This window comes from Moschus berezovskii, chromosome 5, assembly GCF_049115385.1.
Source record: "Moschus berezovskii isolate FMDL1 chromosome 5, NW_MosBer_1.0, whole genome shotgun sequence".
NCBI classification, from domain to species: Eukaryota; Metazoa; Chordata; class Mammalia; order Artiodactyla; family Moschidae; genus Moschus; species Moschus berezovskii.
The window spans coordinates 100,532,705-100,547,403 of record NC_142464.1 but is presented as its reverse complement, the minus strand read 5'-3'; the positions used below and the strand labels follow the sequence as shown (position 1 = coordinate 100,547,403).

At 41.8% G+C, this 14,699-nt stretch overlaps 1 protein-coding gene across 1 annotated transcript in view; it reads right to left on the bottom strand.

The window, feature by feature from the left end:
- Positions 1–14,699, bottom strand: part of FAM47E (family with sequence similarity 47 member E) — a 60,534-nt gene extending 45,835 nt beyond the window's left edge. Inside the window, exon 1 of the mRNA XM_088836130.1 lies at positions 14,594–14,699. Coding sequence (XP_088692256.1) covers positions 14,594–14,699 — 106 coding nt within the window. The remainder of the gene's footprint in view (positions 1–14,593) is intronic.

Here is a 14,699-nt window from a genome sequence, read left to right as displayed (position 1 = left end):
CTGTGTTCTCACTTCACCTTTGACCATCTAATTACATGAAGTAAAGATAATGGAGCAAAGGTCCAGACTTGATCAGGTCAAGGTCCCAACACATCTAGATTGATACAGAAAATAAGGCATATTTATAATTGTGTTTACACTGGGGTGAATCATCTAAGTTCTGTTTGTTGTCACTATTTTCCTTTACAATTCTTGTGAAAGCTAGAAAGTGACTTTACCTGAATAACCAGCCTGACAGCTTTCTGTCAGTTTGCCACTTTATATGTGCACAAAATTCAAACTGACTATTCCACTTTGTCAGTGTCAGAGCTTATAGAAGAGTGCTGAAAGCATGAACACTAGTGCTGGGCTCTACTGTTTCCTAGCTGTGCAATTTCAGGAAAATTACCTAAACTCTGTATACCTCAGTGTCGTCATCTGTAAAAATGAGATTAGTACCAGCACTGACCTCATTGGATCTTTCAAGGATTAAAGGAGTTATTATGTATAAAAGGCCTGACGACTTCCCTGGTGGTGCAGTGGTTAAAAATCCACCTGCCAGTGCAGTAGACACAAGTTCGATCCCCGGCCCGGGAAGATCCCACATGCCATGTGGCGACTAAACCTGAGCACCACAACTGCTGAGCCCATGCTCTAGACCCCAGGTTCCACAACAAGAGAAGCCCCCGCCCCGCAACTAGAGAGCAGCAGCCTGGCTTGCCTAGAGAAGGTTTAATTTTGGCACAGCCAAAAGTTAATTCATTAATATTTTTTAATTGTCTGAAACAGTGCCTAGCGTGTAATTAAGCTTCCAGTAAATATTAGGGCTGTAATTCAGAGGATTTCTGAAACGGGGACTTTAAATAGAACTAACCAGTGAATTGCAGTGATCTGTGAATCTGGAGAGCTCCAGAGCAGCTTCATTAAACATGGTAACAAAGAGGGTGATATGAACATCAAAACCGCTTTCTTTTCTCTCAAGAAGTTGACAGGATCTCTTGAGCCCTTCCCTGGGAATCCATAGCTGTGCCCAGTGACTAGCTTCATGGTCTTGGGCAGATTCTTTGAACTCTCTGAGATTTCCCTGGCCTTTTTACAAATTTAAAGTTGGGATATAATCGCTCCTTCACGGGAGTACTGAAAAGGAAACTGTGGAGATGGCCGCCCACTGTCCCTGGCACACAGGAGAAACCTCAGTCCTCCTCATGGCCACCTTAAGCATATCCAGGATCAATAGCTTGAAATTATATTTTAAAACTATTTCCCCAAAATGAAATTGTTCTTCATTTAATTTTACTGTTTGAATCAGCCGCAAGACAATTCTAAAGAAAGACCAACATTCAGTTCAGTTCAGTTCAGTTCAGTTCAGTCGCTCAGTCGTGTCCGACTCTTAGCGACCCCATGAACCACAGCACACCAGGCCTCCCTGTCCATCACCAACTCTCGGAGTTCACTCAAACTCATTAATGAAATAATGATGGGGAGTCATTTAAACAATTCCCAGTGGTTTTAAATAATAATTTAGTAATTGTCAATAATTATTATAATAATTACTATATATATAATAAAATATATTAAAATATAATAATAATAAATTAAATAGTAATTTAAACAAATTCCAGTGGTTCATGGGAGTTTTCACCATGTGAAAACTATTTACACAGATATACACACACAAAGATTCGAACTATTGTTTAATTGACTTTATAATTTAACATTTTAAAAGAAAGTTTCCAAGTTATTTCATTTGTACCTATTCAGCATTTCTGTCAGAGAAGGCAATGGCAACCCACTCCAGTACTCTTGCCTGGAAAATCCCACGGATGGAGGAGCCTAGTAGGCTGCAGTCCATGGGGTCGCTAAGAGCTGGACACGACTGAGCGACTTCACTTTCATTTTTCCCTTTCGTGCATTGGAGAAGGAAATGGCAACCCACACCAGTGTTCTTGCCTGGAGAATCTCAAGGATGGTGGAGCCTGGTGGGCTGCTGTCTGTGGGGTCGCACAGAGTCGGACACAACTGAAGCGACTTAGCAGCAGCAGCAGCATTTCTGTTTGTTAACTTTTTAAGGAGGCATGAAAACAATTTGTCTGGGACTTCTTGGTGGGCCAGTGGTTAAGACTGCACCCTTCCCCTGTAGGGGAATTAGGATCCCGTGTGCCGTGTGATCATGGCATCTGATCCCATCACTTCATGGTGAATAGAAGGGAAAAAAGCAGAAGCAATAACAGATTTTATTTTCTTTGGCTCCAAAATCACAGTGGACTGTGACTGCAGCCATGAAATTAAAAGACACTTGCTCCTTGGAAGAAAATCTATAACAAACCTAGACAGAATATTAAAAAGTAGAGACATCACTTTGCCAACAAAGGTCCATATAGTCAAAGCTATGTTTTTTTCAGTAGTCATGTATGGGTGTGAGAATAGGACCATAAAGTAGTCTGAGCACCAAAGAATTGTTTCTTTTGAATTGTGGTGTTGGCGAAGACTCTTGAGAGTCCTTTGGACAGCAAGGAGATCCAACCAGTCAATCCTAAAGGAAATCAACTCTGAATATTCATTGGAAGGACTGTTGCTGAAGCTCCAATACCTTGGCTGCCTGATGAGAAGAGCCAACTCATTGGAAAAGATCTTCATGCTGGGAAAGAGTGAAGGCAAAAGAAGAAAGAGGAGGCAGAGGATGTGAATCTGAGCAAACTCCAGGAGATAGTGGAGGACACAGGAGCCTGGCATGCTACAGTCCTTGAGGTCACCAAGAGTTGGACACAACTCAGCGACTCAACAACAATGACAACAACAGTACTGCATGGCATGGCCCCAAAAACCAAAACAAAACAAACAGATAAAACAATTTGTCTTATCTGAGTGAAGCTTCTTGACTTCAATAAAATTTCAGATGAAAGCATCAGCAAGTTTTATCCCTCCTTGTAAACCTAATTTCTACCCTATATAGAATACTTTAGAATGGTAATAATGTTTACTGAACACTTATATAGGACCAGGAACTTTATATGCTTCATCTCATTTAATCCTTAAAACATCTCCATCAGGTAAGTACTATATATTATTCCATTTTATAGATGGCACACAGAGAGGGTAAGTAGTTTGCTGAAGGTCACGGGACTACTAGACAGTGAAAGTAGAATTCAAACATAAATGGCCTTCAGTGTCTACTGACGATGTTGAACTTTATCTGAGCCCTGTGCTCCAAAAAAGCAATTGAGATATCTCCTGGCCTTTCTGCATCCCAGCTAATCTCAAAGTATCACCCTGCCTATGGGAAATAAGATTTATCAACACCCTTCCTCAGGACTCTCTTGTTTACCTGTCTCAACAAAACTCTAGACCTTCTTTCTTTTTTTGAGATGTTAATCTGTCCTTAATGAACATTTTCCCCCTTACAATAGCCTAAAGAAGATGATATCTTTACTTTTCCAGTGTGTTTTGTCTTCACATCACAAATCTACCCACTCAGGACAAGACCCCCAATACCTGAGAAAATAAAATCCAGTTTGGAGAATCCTCAACTGCAGTCAGGTAGGTAATGCCTTTTCTGGCAAAGTGGCCCACACACATTTCATCCAGCCTGTCATAATCAATTCAGAATTCTTTACCAAAGGGAAGAGAAGACAGATCCCTCAGAAGATGGGAGGTAAGCTTACTTTATAGAAAACAAGACTGCTCAAGTTGTCCGCTGCTGTTAAAAGATTATAAACAGATTTGAGGTTTTGAAATCAGATCTCCTTTCCCCAAATCACTTTCTCCCCGCCCCCTTTTCTCCCTTCCAAAATGTCACCCAAATGCAAAAGTTCTCAATAGAAAGTGCTAGTAAAATTCTTGAGCAGCATTTACTAGCATCCATTATGTACCACTGTACTTACTACATTCTTCCCTGGTGGCTCAGAGGTTAAAACGTCTGCCTGCAATGTCGGAAACCTGGGTTTGATCCCTGGGTCAAGAAGATCCCCTGGAGAAGGAAATGGCAACCCACTCCAGGACTCTTGCCCGGAGAATCCCATGGACAGAGGAGCCTGGTGGGCTACAGTCCACAGGGTCGCAAAGAGTCGGAATCTCAGGGTTCTAGTTTAGGGAAAATGAAAACTTTTGTCTCGGTCATCTCCGTACTTGGTATTATTCATTATTCTAAAGCACTCCCTCTAAAGCTGTCCTCATCCAATGTGTTTTCACTAATCAATAATCAATCCTATAGAGAGAGCTTTAGGATGGAATATACCCAAATTAGAACTCCATTTCTTTTCTTTCTTCAAAATACTTTTTAGCCACATCACATGGCATGTGGGGTGTTAGCTCCCCGACCAGGGATCAAACCTGTACCTCTTGCATTGGGAGCACAGAGTCTTAAACACAAGACCATCAGAGAAGTCCCCCTGGAACTCCATTTCTGTGTAAACTCTATGAGAGCAAGATTTTACTTATTTCTGTACCTCCAGTGTTCTTGCCTGGAGAATCCCAGGGACGGGGAAGCCTGGTGGACTGCCATCTATGGGGTCGCACAGAGTCGGACACGACTGAAGCGACTCAGCAGCAGCAGCAGAATGCAGTGAAAGTGAAAGAAAGTGAAATTGCTTCCACTATGTACAACAGACTCTAGGTTCATCCGCTTCATTAGGACTGACTCAAATGCATTCATTTTTATAGCTGAGTGACATTCCACTGTACGTATGTACCATGATTTCTGTATCCATTCATCTGTTGATGAACATCTAGGTTGCTGCCATGTCCTCCTATTGAAAAAAGTGCTGCAATGAACATTGGGGTATATGCATCTCTTTAACTTAAGCTTTTCTCAGGATATACGCTCAGTAGTGGGATTTTGGGGTCAAATGGTAGTTCTATTCCTAATTTTTAAAGAAGTCTCCATACTGTTCTCCATGGTGGCTGTATCAGTTTACATTTCCACCAACAGTGCAAGAATGTTCCCTTTTCTCCACACCCTTCCTAGCACTTATTGTTTATAGACTTTTTAATGATGACCATTCTGACAGGTGTGAGGTGATACCTTATTGTAGTTTTGATTTGCATTTCTCCAAAAAAGGCGATGTTGAGCATCTTTTCATGTGTTTGTTGCCCTTCTATATGTCTTTGGAGAAATGTCTGGTTAGGTCTTCCATCCATTTTTTGATTGGGTTGTTTATTTTTCTGGTGTTGAGCTGCATAAGCTTTTGGAGATTAATCCTTTGTCAGTTGTTTCATTTGCAATTATTTTCTCCCACTCTGAGTGTTGTCTTTTAATCTTGTTTATGGTTTCCTTTGCTGTGCAAAGGTTTTTAAGTTTAATTAAGTGGGGCAATCTTGGCTCAGGCAATAAAGAATCCACCTGCAATGCAGGGGACCCAGGTTTGACCCCTGGGTCAGGAAGATCCCCTGGGGAAGGGAATGGCAACCCTCCCCAGTATTGTTGCCTGGGAAATCCCATGGACAGAGGAGCCTGGTGGACTACAGTCCATGGGGTCATGAAGAGTCAGATACAACTGAATGACTAATACACACACACAAGTGGGGCAATTGTAATAAAGCTTTTAGTTCAGATAAATTGGGGAAATGTCTAGAGGGGAACAGATACTGTAAGGTCATTTATCAGCATAGTTATGTCATCGACAACAGTTATCTAGGTTTCAGGCACTGCTGTTTCTCCTTTATTACAGAAATTATGGCCTATTAACAGGACACATATCATTTCTTAGCAAGGGCTTTAGCTACACTCAGCATTGTTATAGATGTAATAGCAGGTAACACTTAACTTTTGGTGAAACAGTAAATAGAGAATTTGAGAAGCATTCAACATTAGCATGAAAAGTCTGGTTTATGCTATTGACCCCCTTGAGATTCTGGTGCTTACACAGGATCTGAGAGACCCGTCCTTGACAAAGCTGGGGTTCAGGGAAGGGGGAAAGAGGAAAGCTAAGGAGATGATCAGAGAAATATCCCCTGACATCAACAAGCTGGATGCTGTTTGGAAGGACTGGAGGCTCAATTTTAAAAGTGGTATTTTAGACCATCTAATATTAAGATTTTATTTCAGGTAAAGGATTAGGCCTTCTGAGTCCCCTGAAGGCATTATATTTGGTTAGGACCCTCATTCCTCTTTTAAAAACCATTTTATTGAGGTATAATCAACCTGTGAAAAGCTGTACATATTCAATGCATACAACTTGATGAGCATGCAGATAAGTATACACCCACAATTAGTATGATCTGTGCCACGAACATATCCATCTTCTCCAGAAGTTTCCTCTTTATTATTTTATTTTCTGTGTATGATAACATAAGATCTGCCCTCTTAAGAAATGTTTAGGTATACAGTACAGCAATGTTAACTATAGGCTCTATGCTCCACGGTAAATATCTAGGACTTATTTATCTTCCATAGCTGAAACTTTGTACCCTTGTGTTAATACCTCCCTGGGTCCCATCCCACAACTCCTAGTAACCACTATTCTACTTCCTGGTTCTTTCTTCATACAGGTAGTATCACATAGTGTTTGTCCTTCCGTGACTGGCATATTTCAAGGAGCCCAGTACCCTCCAGTACTATTGCCTAGAAAATCCCATGGATGGAGGAGCCTGGTAGGCTGTAGTCCATGGGGTCGCTAAGGGTCGGACACGACTGAGCGACTTCACTTTCACTTTCACACATTGGAGAAGGAAATGGCAACCCACTCCAGTGTTCTTGCCTGGAGAATCCCAGGGACGGGGGAGCCTGGTGGGCTTACGTCTATGGGGTCACACAGAGTCGGACACGACTGAAGTGACTTAGCAGCAGCAGCAGCAGTACCCTCCAGGTTCATCCATGTTGTCTCAAATGTCCTTTTATAAAGACAATAATATGTGCGTACCACATTTGCTTATCCATCCAGCCATCAGTGGACTCTTAGGTTGTTTTCATGTCTTGGCTATAGTAAACATGGGAGTCCAGATACCTCTTTGAGATCTCCATTTCAATTCTTTGGTTTATAACCCAGAGGTGTGAATCTTGGATCATACAGTAGTTCTAATTTTAATATTTTGAGTAATATCTATACTGTTTTCCTTAGTGGCTGCAGCAATTTGCATTCCCACCAACAGTGTAGGAGGCGTCCCTTTTCTCCACATACTCTCCAGCACTTATTATTTGTAGACTTTTTGATGATGACCATTTTGACCAGTGTGAGGTGGTGCTTCATTGTAGTTTTGATTTTCATTTCTCTAATAATTAGCGACGACTAGATGCTCTAATAATTAGGCATCTTTTCGTGTCCTCTTGGCCATCTGTATGTCTTCTTTGGAGAAATGTCTGTTTAGGTCCTTCTGTCCATTTGTGGGTTGGGTTGTTTGTTTATTTTGCTTTTGAGTTGTATGAGCTATTTGTGTATTTTGGAAATTAAGCTCTTGTCATTCACATCATTTGCAAATATTTTCTCCATTCAGAAGGTTGTCTTTTCATTTTGTTTATTTATGGTTTCTGTCACTGTGCAAAAGCTTATGAGTTTGATTAGGTCCCATTTGTTTTTGTTTTTATTTTTTGTTTTTATTTCTATTGCCTTGGGAGACTGACCTAAAAAAAATTGGTACGATTTATGCCAGACAATGTTTTGCCTATTCTCTCTCCTAGGAATGTTATGATATTATGTCTTATATTTATGTCTTTAAGTCATTTTGAGTTTATGTTTGTGTATGGTGTGAGGATATATTCTAACTATATTGATTTACATGCAGCTGTTCAACTTTCCCAATACCAATTGCTGAAAAGACTGTCTTTTCCCCATTGTATATTCTTGCCAAGATTAATTGACTGCAGGTGTGTGGGCTTATTTCGGAGCTCTGTAGTCTGTTCCATTGATCCACATGTCTGTTTTGTGTCAATACCATGCTGTTTTGATTGCTGTAGCTTTGTAGTATAGTCTGAAGTCTTGGAAGATTATGCCGCCTGCTTTGTTCATTTCACTAAGGATTGCTTTGGTAACTCTGGGTCCTTTAAGGTTTCATATAAATTTTAAGATTATTTGTTCCAGTTTGGTGGAAAATGTCATGAATAATTTGATAGTAGTGTAGTGTTAGTCACTCAGTCATGTCTGACTCTTTGCAGACCCACAGACTGTAAACCACCAGGCTCCTCTGTCCATAGAATTCTCCAGGCAAGAATACTGGAGTGGATTGCCATTCCCTTCTCTAGAGGATCTTCCTGACCCAGGGATTGAAACTGGGTCTCCTGAATTGCCAGCAGATTCTTTACTGTTTGAGCTACAGGTAAGACATGTGGATAATTTGATAGGGCTTTTATTAAATCTGTATATTGCTTTGGATAATATGGCCATTTTAACAATGTTAATTCTTCTAATCTAAGAGCTTGGGATATCTTTCCATTGCTTTGAATTATCTCCAATTTCCTTTATTAATGATTTATAGTTCTCATCATTTAAATTTTTTACCTTCTTGGTCAGGTTTATTCCTAAGTATTTTTTAATGGAATTTTAAAATGTATTGTTTTTTTACATTCCCTTTATGATACTTCACCATTAGTGTAAAGACATGCAACTGATACAAAATTAACATACAGAAATTGGTTGCATGTCTTGGCACTAATGGTGAAGTTCTAGTAGTTTTTGTGTGGCATCTTCAGAGTTTTCTATATACAGTAGAATTTGGGTACATTTTTTTTTTCCTTGCCTGATTGCTATGGCTACAATTTCCAGTACTGTGTTGAATAGAAGGTGAGAGAGAGCATCCTTGTCTTGAGGACCCTCATTGGTTTGGTTTGGTGTTGTTCCTGTACCACGGTGGCTTGTGGAATCTCAGTTTCCTGATCAGGGATTGAACCTGGGCCCTGGCAGTGAAAGCACCAAATCTTAACCACTGGGCCTCCAGGGAATTCCCAAGGCCTCTCATTGTTAAATGAGCAGTTTCTTTTTATGGTTTCACACATAGATATTAGCATGCCAGGCAGATCCCGTCAGGCTGTCGCCTATTGTTAAAGAGTCTGGAACTAATTCCACAGTATCATCCAGCATAGGTTAAGGAGTAGGCTTTGTTGATGAAAAGGAAAACTCACAACACCAGGGTCAAAGCTGCTGGATAGCTTCTTCCTACCACCCTCTCTCATATACCCCCTCCCCACAATGGATATCTCCCTTCCAGTAGGGCAAGTGTGAGAAAGTGACCTTTATTCCCTGTAAGGGAATAAATGGATTGCTCAGTGCCAGGCAGGCAGGGTTTAGGGCACTGGCTCTCTACTTGAGTTGATTAGGAATGCCAGTCATCCTGCAGGCTTCCCTGGTAGCTCAGCTGGTAAAGAAACCACCTGCAATGCAGGAGACCACAAATTCATTCCTGGACCAGAAAGATCCCTTGGAGAAGGGATAGGTTACCCACTTCAGTATTCTTGGGTTTCTCTGGTGGCTCAGATGGTAAAGAATCTGCTTGCAACTCCAGAGACCTGGGTTTGATCCCTGGGTTGGGAAGATCCCCTGCAGAGGGTATGGCAACCCATTCTAGTATTCTTGCCTGGAGAATCCCCATGGACAGAGGAGCTTGGCAGGCTATAGTTCATAGGGTCACAAAGAGTCAGACATGACTGAGCAACTAAGCACAGCACATTGCACATATCCATCCTGCACCTGGGGACTTTGGGATGTACATGCCTGTGGGATATACAGATACACAGAGTCCCATGAGGAAGTAAGGAAGGCTTAGAAGAAGTAAGGAAGGCTTAGAGCAAGTCACAGTCCCATGGAAAGTAGAGTGTTGAGTGCCGTCTCCCTGCTGAGAGAATGAGGGAGCTCCTTTTAGTTTTCTCCCTGAAGAAAAAGATGCTAGACCTTTCTAGAATTCCCTACCATCACTGAGTTTTCAAAAGATCATATTCCAAGAGTGATTATCACTCAAATCAGAAATGGGATATGAGGAAGAAAAAAAAAAGTCCTTGGAAATAGTAGTTCATGTCTAAACATCTTCTTGTACTCTGCCATCTCCTTATAAAATTCCCCTGTGATTTGCACTTTTATTGAAGTGAAATCCACATACCATAAAACTAACCGTTTCAAAGTGCACAACTAAGTGACAGTTGTTTAATTGCCTTGTTGTATAACTACCATCTCTAGCTCCAAAACATTTTATCAGCCCCAAAGAAAGCCTCAAGTATGCATTAAGCAGTCATTCCTTATTCCCTCCCACCCTTTCCCTGGCAACCACTGATCTATTCTCTGTCTCTGAGGATTTACTTGCCCTGGATATTTTACATGAATGGAATCATACAATATGTGACCTTTAGTGTCTGTCAACTTTTACCTGACATATTGTTTGTAAGATTCACCCTTGCTGTAGCATGTGTCAGTACTTCATTCCTTGCTGTGCCTGAGTAATGGTCCATTGTACATAGTCCTACATTTTTGTTTATCCACTTACTGGCTGATAGACATTTGGCTTGTTTCCACTCTTGGCAATTCTGCAGAGTATTGCTATGAACATTTGCATACAAAGATTAGTTTCAGTACCAAGTTTCAATCCCTTTGGGTACATAGCTACACATGGAATTTCTGCAACATATGGTCTGTCTATGTTCAGCTTTTTGGAGAATGGTGGTGAGATCTCTGTCTCCTCTGGTTTAATTAGAAATGCAGAAAAACAATGCTGCTCAAGATAGCTTGTAATGCAGTTGAAGCAATCCCTTATGAATATTCTGAAACATTCTTCACTGAGGCTAAAAAGAGAGAGTGTTTGCTGTTTAGCAGAGAATTGGAGATGTTTCTAAACTGATAGCTAACAATCTTCTTTGAAGTTGGACCTTTACAGGAGGCTTCTGATTGATAATGTCAGAGACTCAGGAAATGTGATCAGTGTGGTGGCCAGAAGTCCTGCGGGCATTAGGCTAGAGGTGAAATATAGCTCTTATATTTATCCTTTCTATAGGCTAATAACTTGACCCTCACCCCTACCTTTAGCACACCCTGTACCCAGCCAAATGCTTCCTCCCTGACACTCATGAGGCCCCCTCTTCATGCCCATTGGCCGGTCCTACTCCCGCCCAGAGACAGATACTAAGTACACTTGACTTGCTTATTTAAAACAACTTCTAACCATGGAATCCATCATTAAGGAATAACTGTAAACTCTTCAGTGGTCTACTTAGCGCTGATTTCATAATGTGCAGGAATCAGACAGCCCTGATATTTCATAATATTCTGGCTTTGCCACACCAAGAGTTGTACAGCTATCTAAACACACAACCCAAGTCTCAGTTGCTTCTAGAAAATACCGCCAGACTACCTCGTGACATCAGATTAGAATGCTTTTCACATGACAGCATGCACTGAGGATTGTGGTTTTAGCCAGCTTGTAGTTGAGGGGAACCTGGAGCTCTTTCCTGGCCTGTAATTCTAGTCCATCAAGTCCAGGCAAGCAGAAGGACTCTGTCTCTCAGACAATGAATTCTGATTTCACTGCCCCTCCTGATTGCCCATGTGACTGAGAATGTTGGTACTGCCACCGCTTTTTCATCAATTTTCACTATTTCCATTTACCTCTCAATAAATGCAAAGCCGGAAGTTCCAAGCCACGGTTATGTGGCTAAGAGCTTAAGTGTCTGACCGACTGAGATTTCAAAACTAGTTTGCTTCTTACAAGCCACGTGACTTTGGACCACGTTGTCAACCTCTCTCTGCCTCAGTTCCCACATTCTTAAAAAAAGAGACAAAGTATCTACTTCATGGGACTTCATGAGGGCTAAATGAAATAATGTAGGTCCAGGATCTAACAGTGCTTGGTATATGTCCAAGCAGCAGATAGAATTGTTGACATATTCCCCAAAGAATCAATAAATTTTCTTTCTTTTTTTTAAGTTATTTATTTATTTTTGGCTGTGCTGGGTCTTTGTAGTTGCAGAGGCTTTTCTCTAGTGGTGGCAAGCAAGGACTACTTTCAAGTTGTGGTGCCTGGGCTTCTGGTTGCAGTGTCTTCTCTTGTGGCAGAGCATGGGCTCTAGCATGCTCAGGTATTGTAGTTGCAGCACGTGTGGCTTCTGGGCTCTAGAGCACAGGCTCAAAAGTTTTGTCCATGGGAGCTTAGTTGTTCTGTGGGCTTATTTGCTCAGTGGCATGTGGGAATCATCCCGGATTAGGGATCAAACCCATGTCTCCTACACTGGCAGGTGGATTCTTTACCACTGAGCCACCAGAGAAGCCCCAGGGTAACCATTTTTTCCCCAGTATTTCTTTTTCCCTCTTTTGCTCCTCTGCTTCCACTTATTACCCAGCCCCCACCCCAGTCTTAGTTTGAAGAGTCTCTGCTTGTGGCTTCAGGGGAGGGAAGGGAATAAGACAAAGATGTTTCCTTTTCCTAGTTGTTGTGTTTCAAATACTCTGCAGCTTTAGAGGAACAAAGAAAGGAAACATGGAAAAAAGAAACACGTGAAGAGGGAGAATCTCATTTTCCCATAAACCCCAAAAGAATAAAACCAAAACCCAAACCAAACAAACTAGAAAAGATTCCCCTCACTTGGGGCACAAAGATGATAATAGGGAAGCCATACGGTTTCCTGGCTGGAGGAGGTAGCAGACAGACCATGGACAATGTCCCAGGTTCCCCCTGCCCTGGTTTGCTTTGAGTGCGATAGTGTAAAAATGACAAAGAAGCTCTAATCCACCAGCCTGTAACTTGTCTCAAAAGAAGTTGTGTAAATGTGAGAAGTTTGGGATCTGGTAAGGGGAAAGGGAGGAGACAGAAATTCTTAATTATGGATCCCACATTGCTCTGGGTTAAGGATGCTCCACAAACATTTAGAAATAAAAATATCAGATCACTAGGGTGTGAAGGTACATTTTCTGGATCACCTTCAAATCGCAGTAAGAAAGCTAAGAGTTTTAGAAACCTCTTGGAGCTGGGCCAGTCACAAAGTAAGCAAGGCCTAGGGCCACTTCCATTCTTTTTCAAGCTCCTAGAATAAATAATAAATAACAAAATAGGGTGTTTCAGTTATCCATTAAGGCATAACAAACCACCCCAGAATGTAGTTGCTTAATACACAGCCATGCACTTGGCCACATCCCAATTCTGCAATGTGGGCAGGGCTCACAGGGACATCTCTGTTCCATGTGGCATATGCTGTGGTCATCTGGGAGCTTAGATGGACTACGAATCCTCTCTCCTTCTCCAGGATCTCTCTCCATGTGGCTTTGCATCACCTAGTGGTGTAATCTGAGCTTCTAACATGAGAGTTGGGGGACTTCCCTGGTGGTCTGATGGCTAAGACTCTGAGCTCCCAATTCAGGGGGCCTTGGTTTAATCCCTGGTCAGGGAACTAGATCCCACGTGCTGCAGCTAAGAGGGCTCACGCTACAACTAAAGATCCCACATGCCACAACAAAGATGGAAGATCCTGTGTGTGCCACAGCTAAGACTCAGTGCAGCCAAATAAATTAAAACACAAAACGAACAAAAAACAGATGGCAGTTAGACCCAAAAACATAAAGGAAAGAGCTGCCTAGACCTGGAATGGATACACTCCCATCAATTCCACCACCCATTCTACTGGTCAGAGCAGGGTGCAAGGCCAGCCCAGATTTAAGGGGAGGTTGATAAACACCACTTTTAACTGGAGGAGCTGCAGGAGCCTACAAAGAAAGGAAGAGTTGCTGACAGTTACATTTAGAGATTATCTTCCACACAAGGTTGTAAAAACTGCAGTGCATTTTAAATGCTTACATTTAACGCATCAACACTTTTCACATAACCATATATAGTTGACTATATAATTAACCTCCTTTGAGTATAATAACAATATTTTAAATTTAAGGTGGGGCCTAAAGAGCATTGCTTCCTAACTCAGGGTCTGTTGTTCTGGAGCCTGTCTTACACTCTTGCAGGAAGTTCTTTTCTTTCTGAATCAGTCCTGAGTGATTGTGTAATTTGCAGCAGGCACCAATAATCATTCATTCACAAGGGCGCTTTTTTTTCAAGTTCTTGCTCTTCTGATTTTAGGTATAAAGGGGCCTCTGGGAAGATTTCTGACTATCTCCCTAACAGAGCACCAGTCTCCCTACTCAACCAGGTGCAGCAGTAACCCTCCTCTACCATCTGGCCCTCCAGAGCATGGGAGCAGCTTAATAGTCTGTGTACCTGCCATGCAGCACCCACTCCTTGTAAGCAGAGATGGAGGCTCATCTGGAGAGGAAGATGATTCAACAGCTCAAAAAATACTAATGAGGCCAGTGAACAGAGAAGGTGACCCATCCTACAGATCAGAAATGAAGAGGATCTCCCAAGGCGTTTAGAAGCTTGTAGGAGAATTTGGGAGGCTGTGGGCAAAGTCTCCATCAGTAGTTACCATGGGATGGAGAAGAGGAAACTGAACAGAAAGACAGACAGGCCAGGAGCTCAGAAGTCCTCAGCTCTTTACAATAGGAAAGAAATTACTGTGGGATCACAGATGGCTATTCTGGGAATATGAGTTTTTTGTTTTTCTTTTTAAGCTGTTTATATTTTCTGTAATTTAGGTCCTTTTTGTTCTCTCTTAGTGTTTAGCACATTTTTAAAATGCTAGTCTGGTCAGCTGTGCTAAGAGGAACCAAGAAAGAGGTTTTTTGTCCAGTTTGGAGCAGAGTTTAAAGGGGAAGTGACTTACCAGCCGCCTGACAAGGTGGAATGCTCTTGTCCAGTGAGAGCACCTCAAAGGGAGGGTGAACCGAGAGTGTCTGAGTTGGAAACCCTGGTTCAGAGGCTTCCCTCAT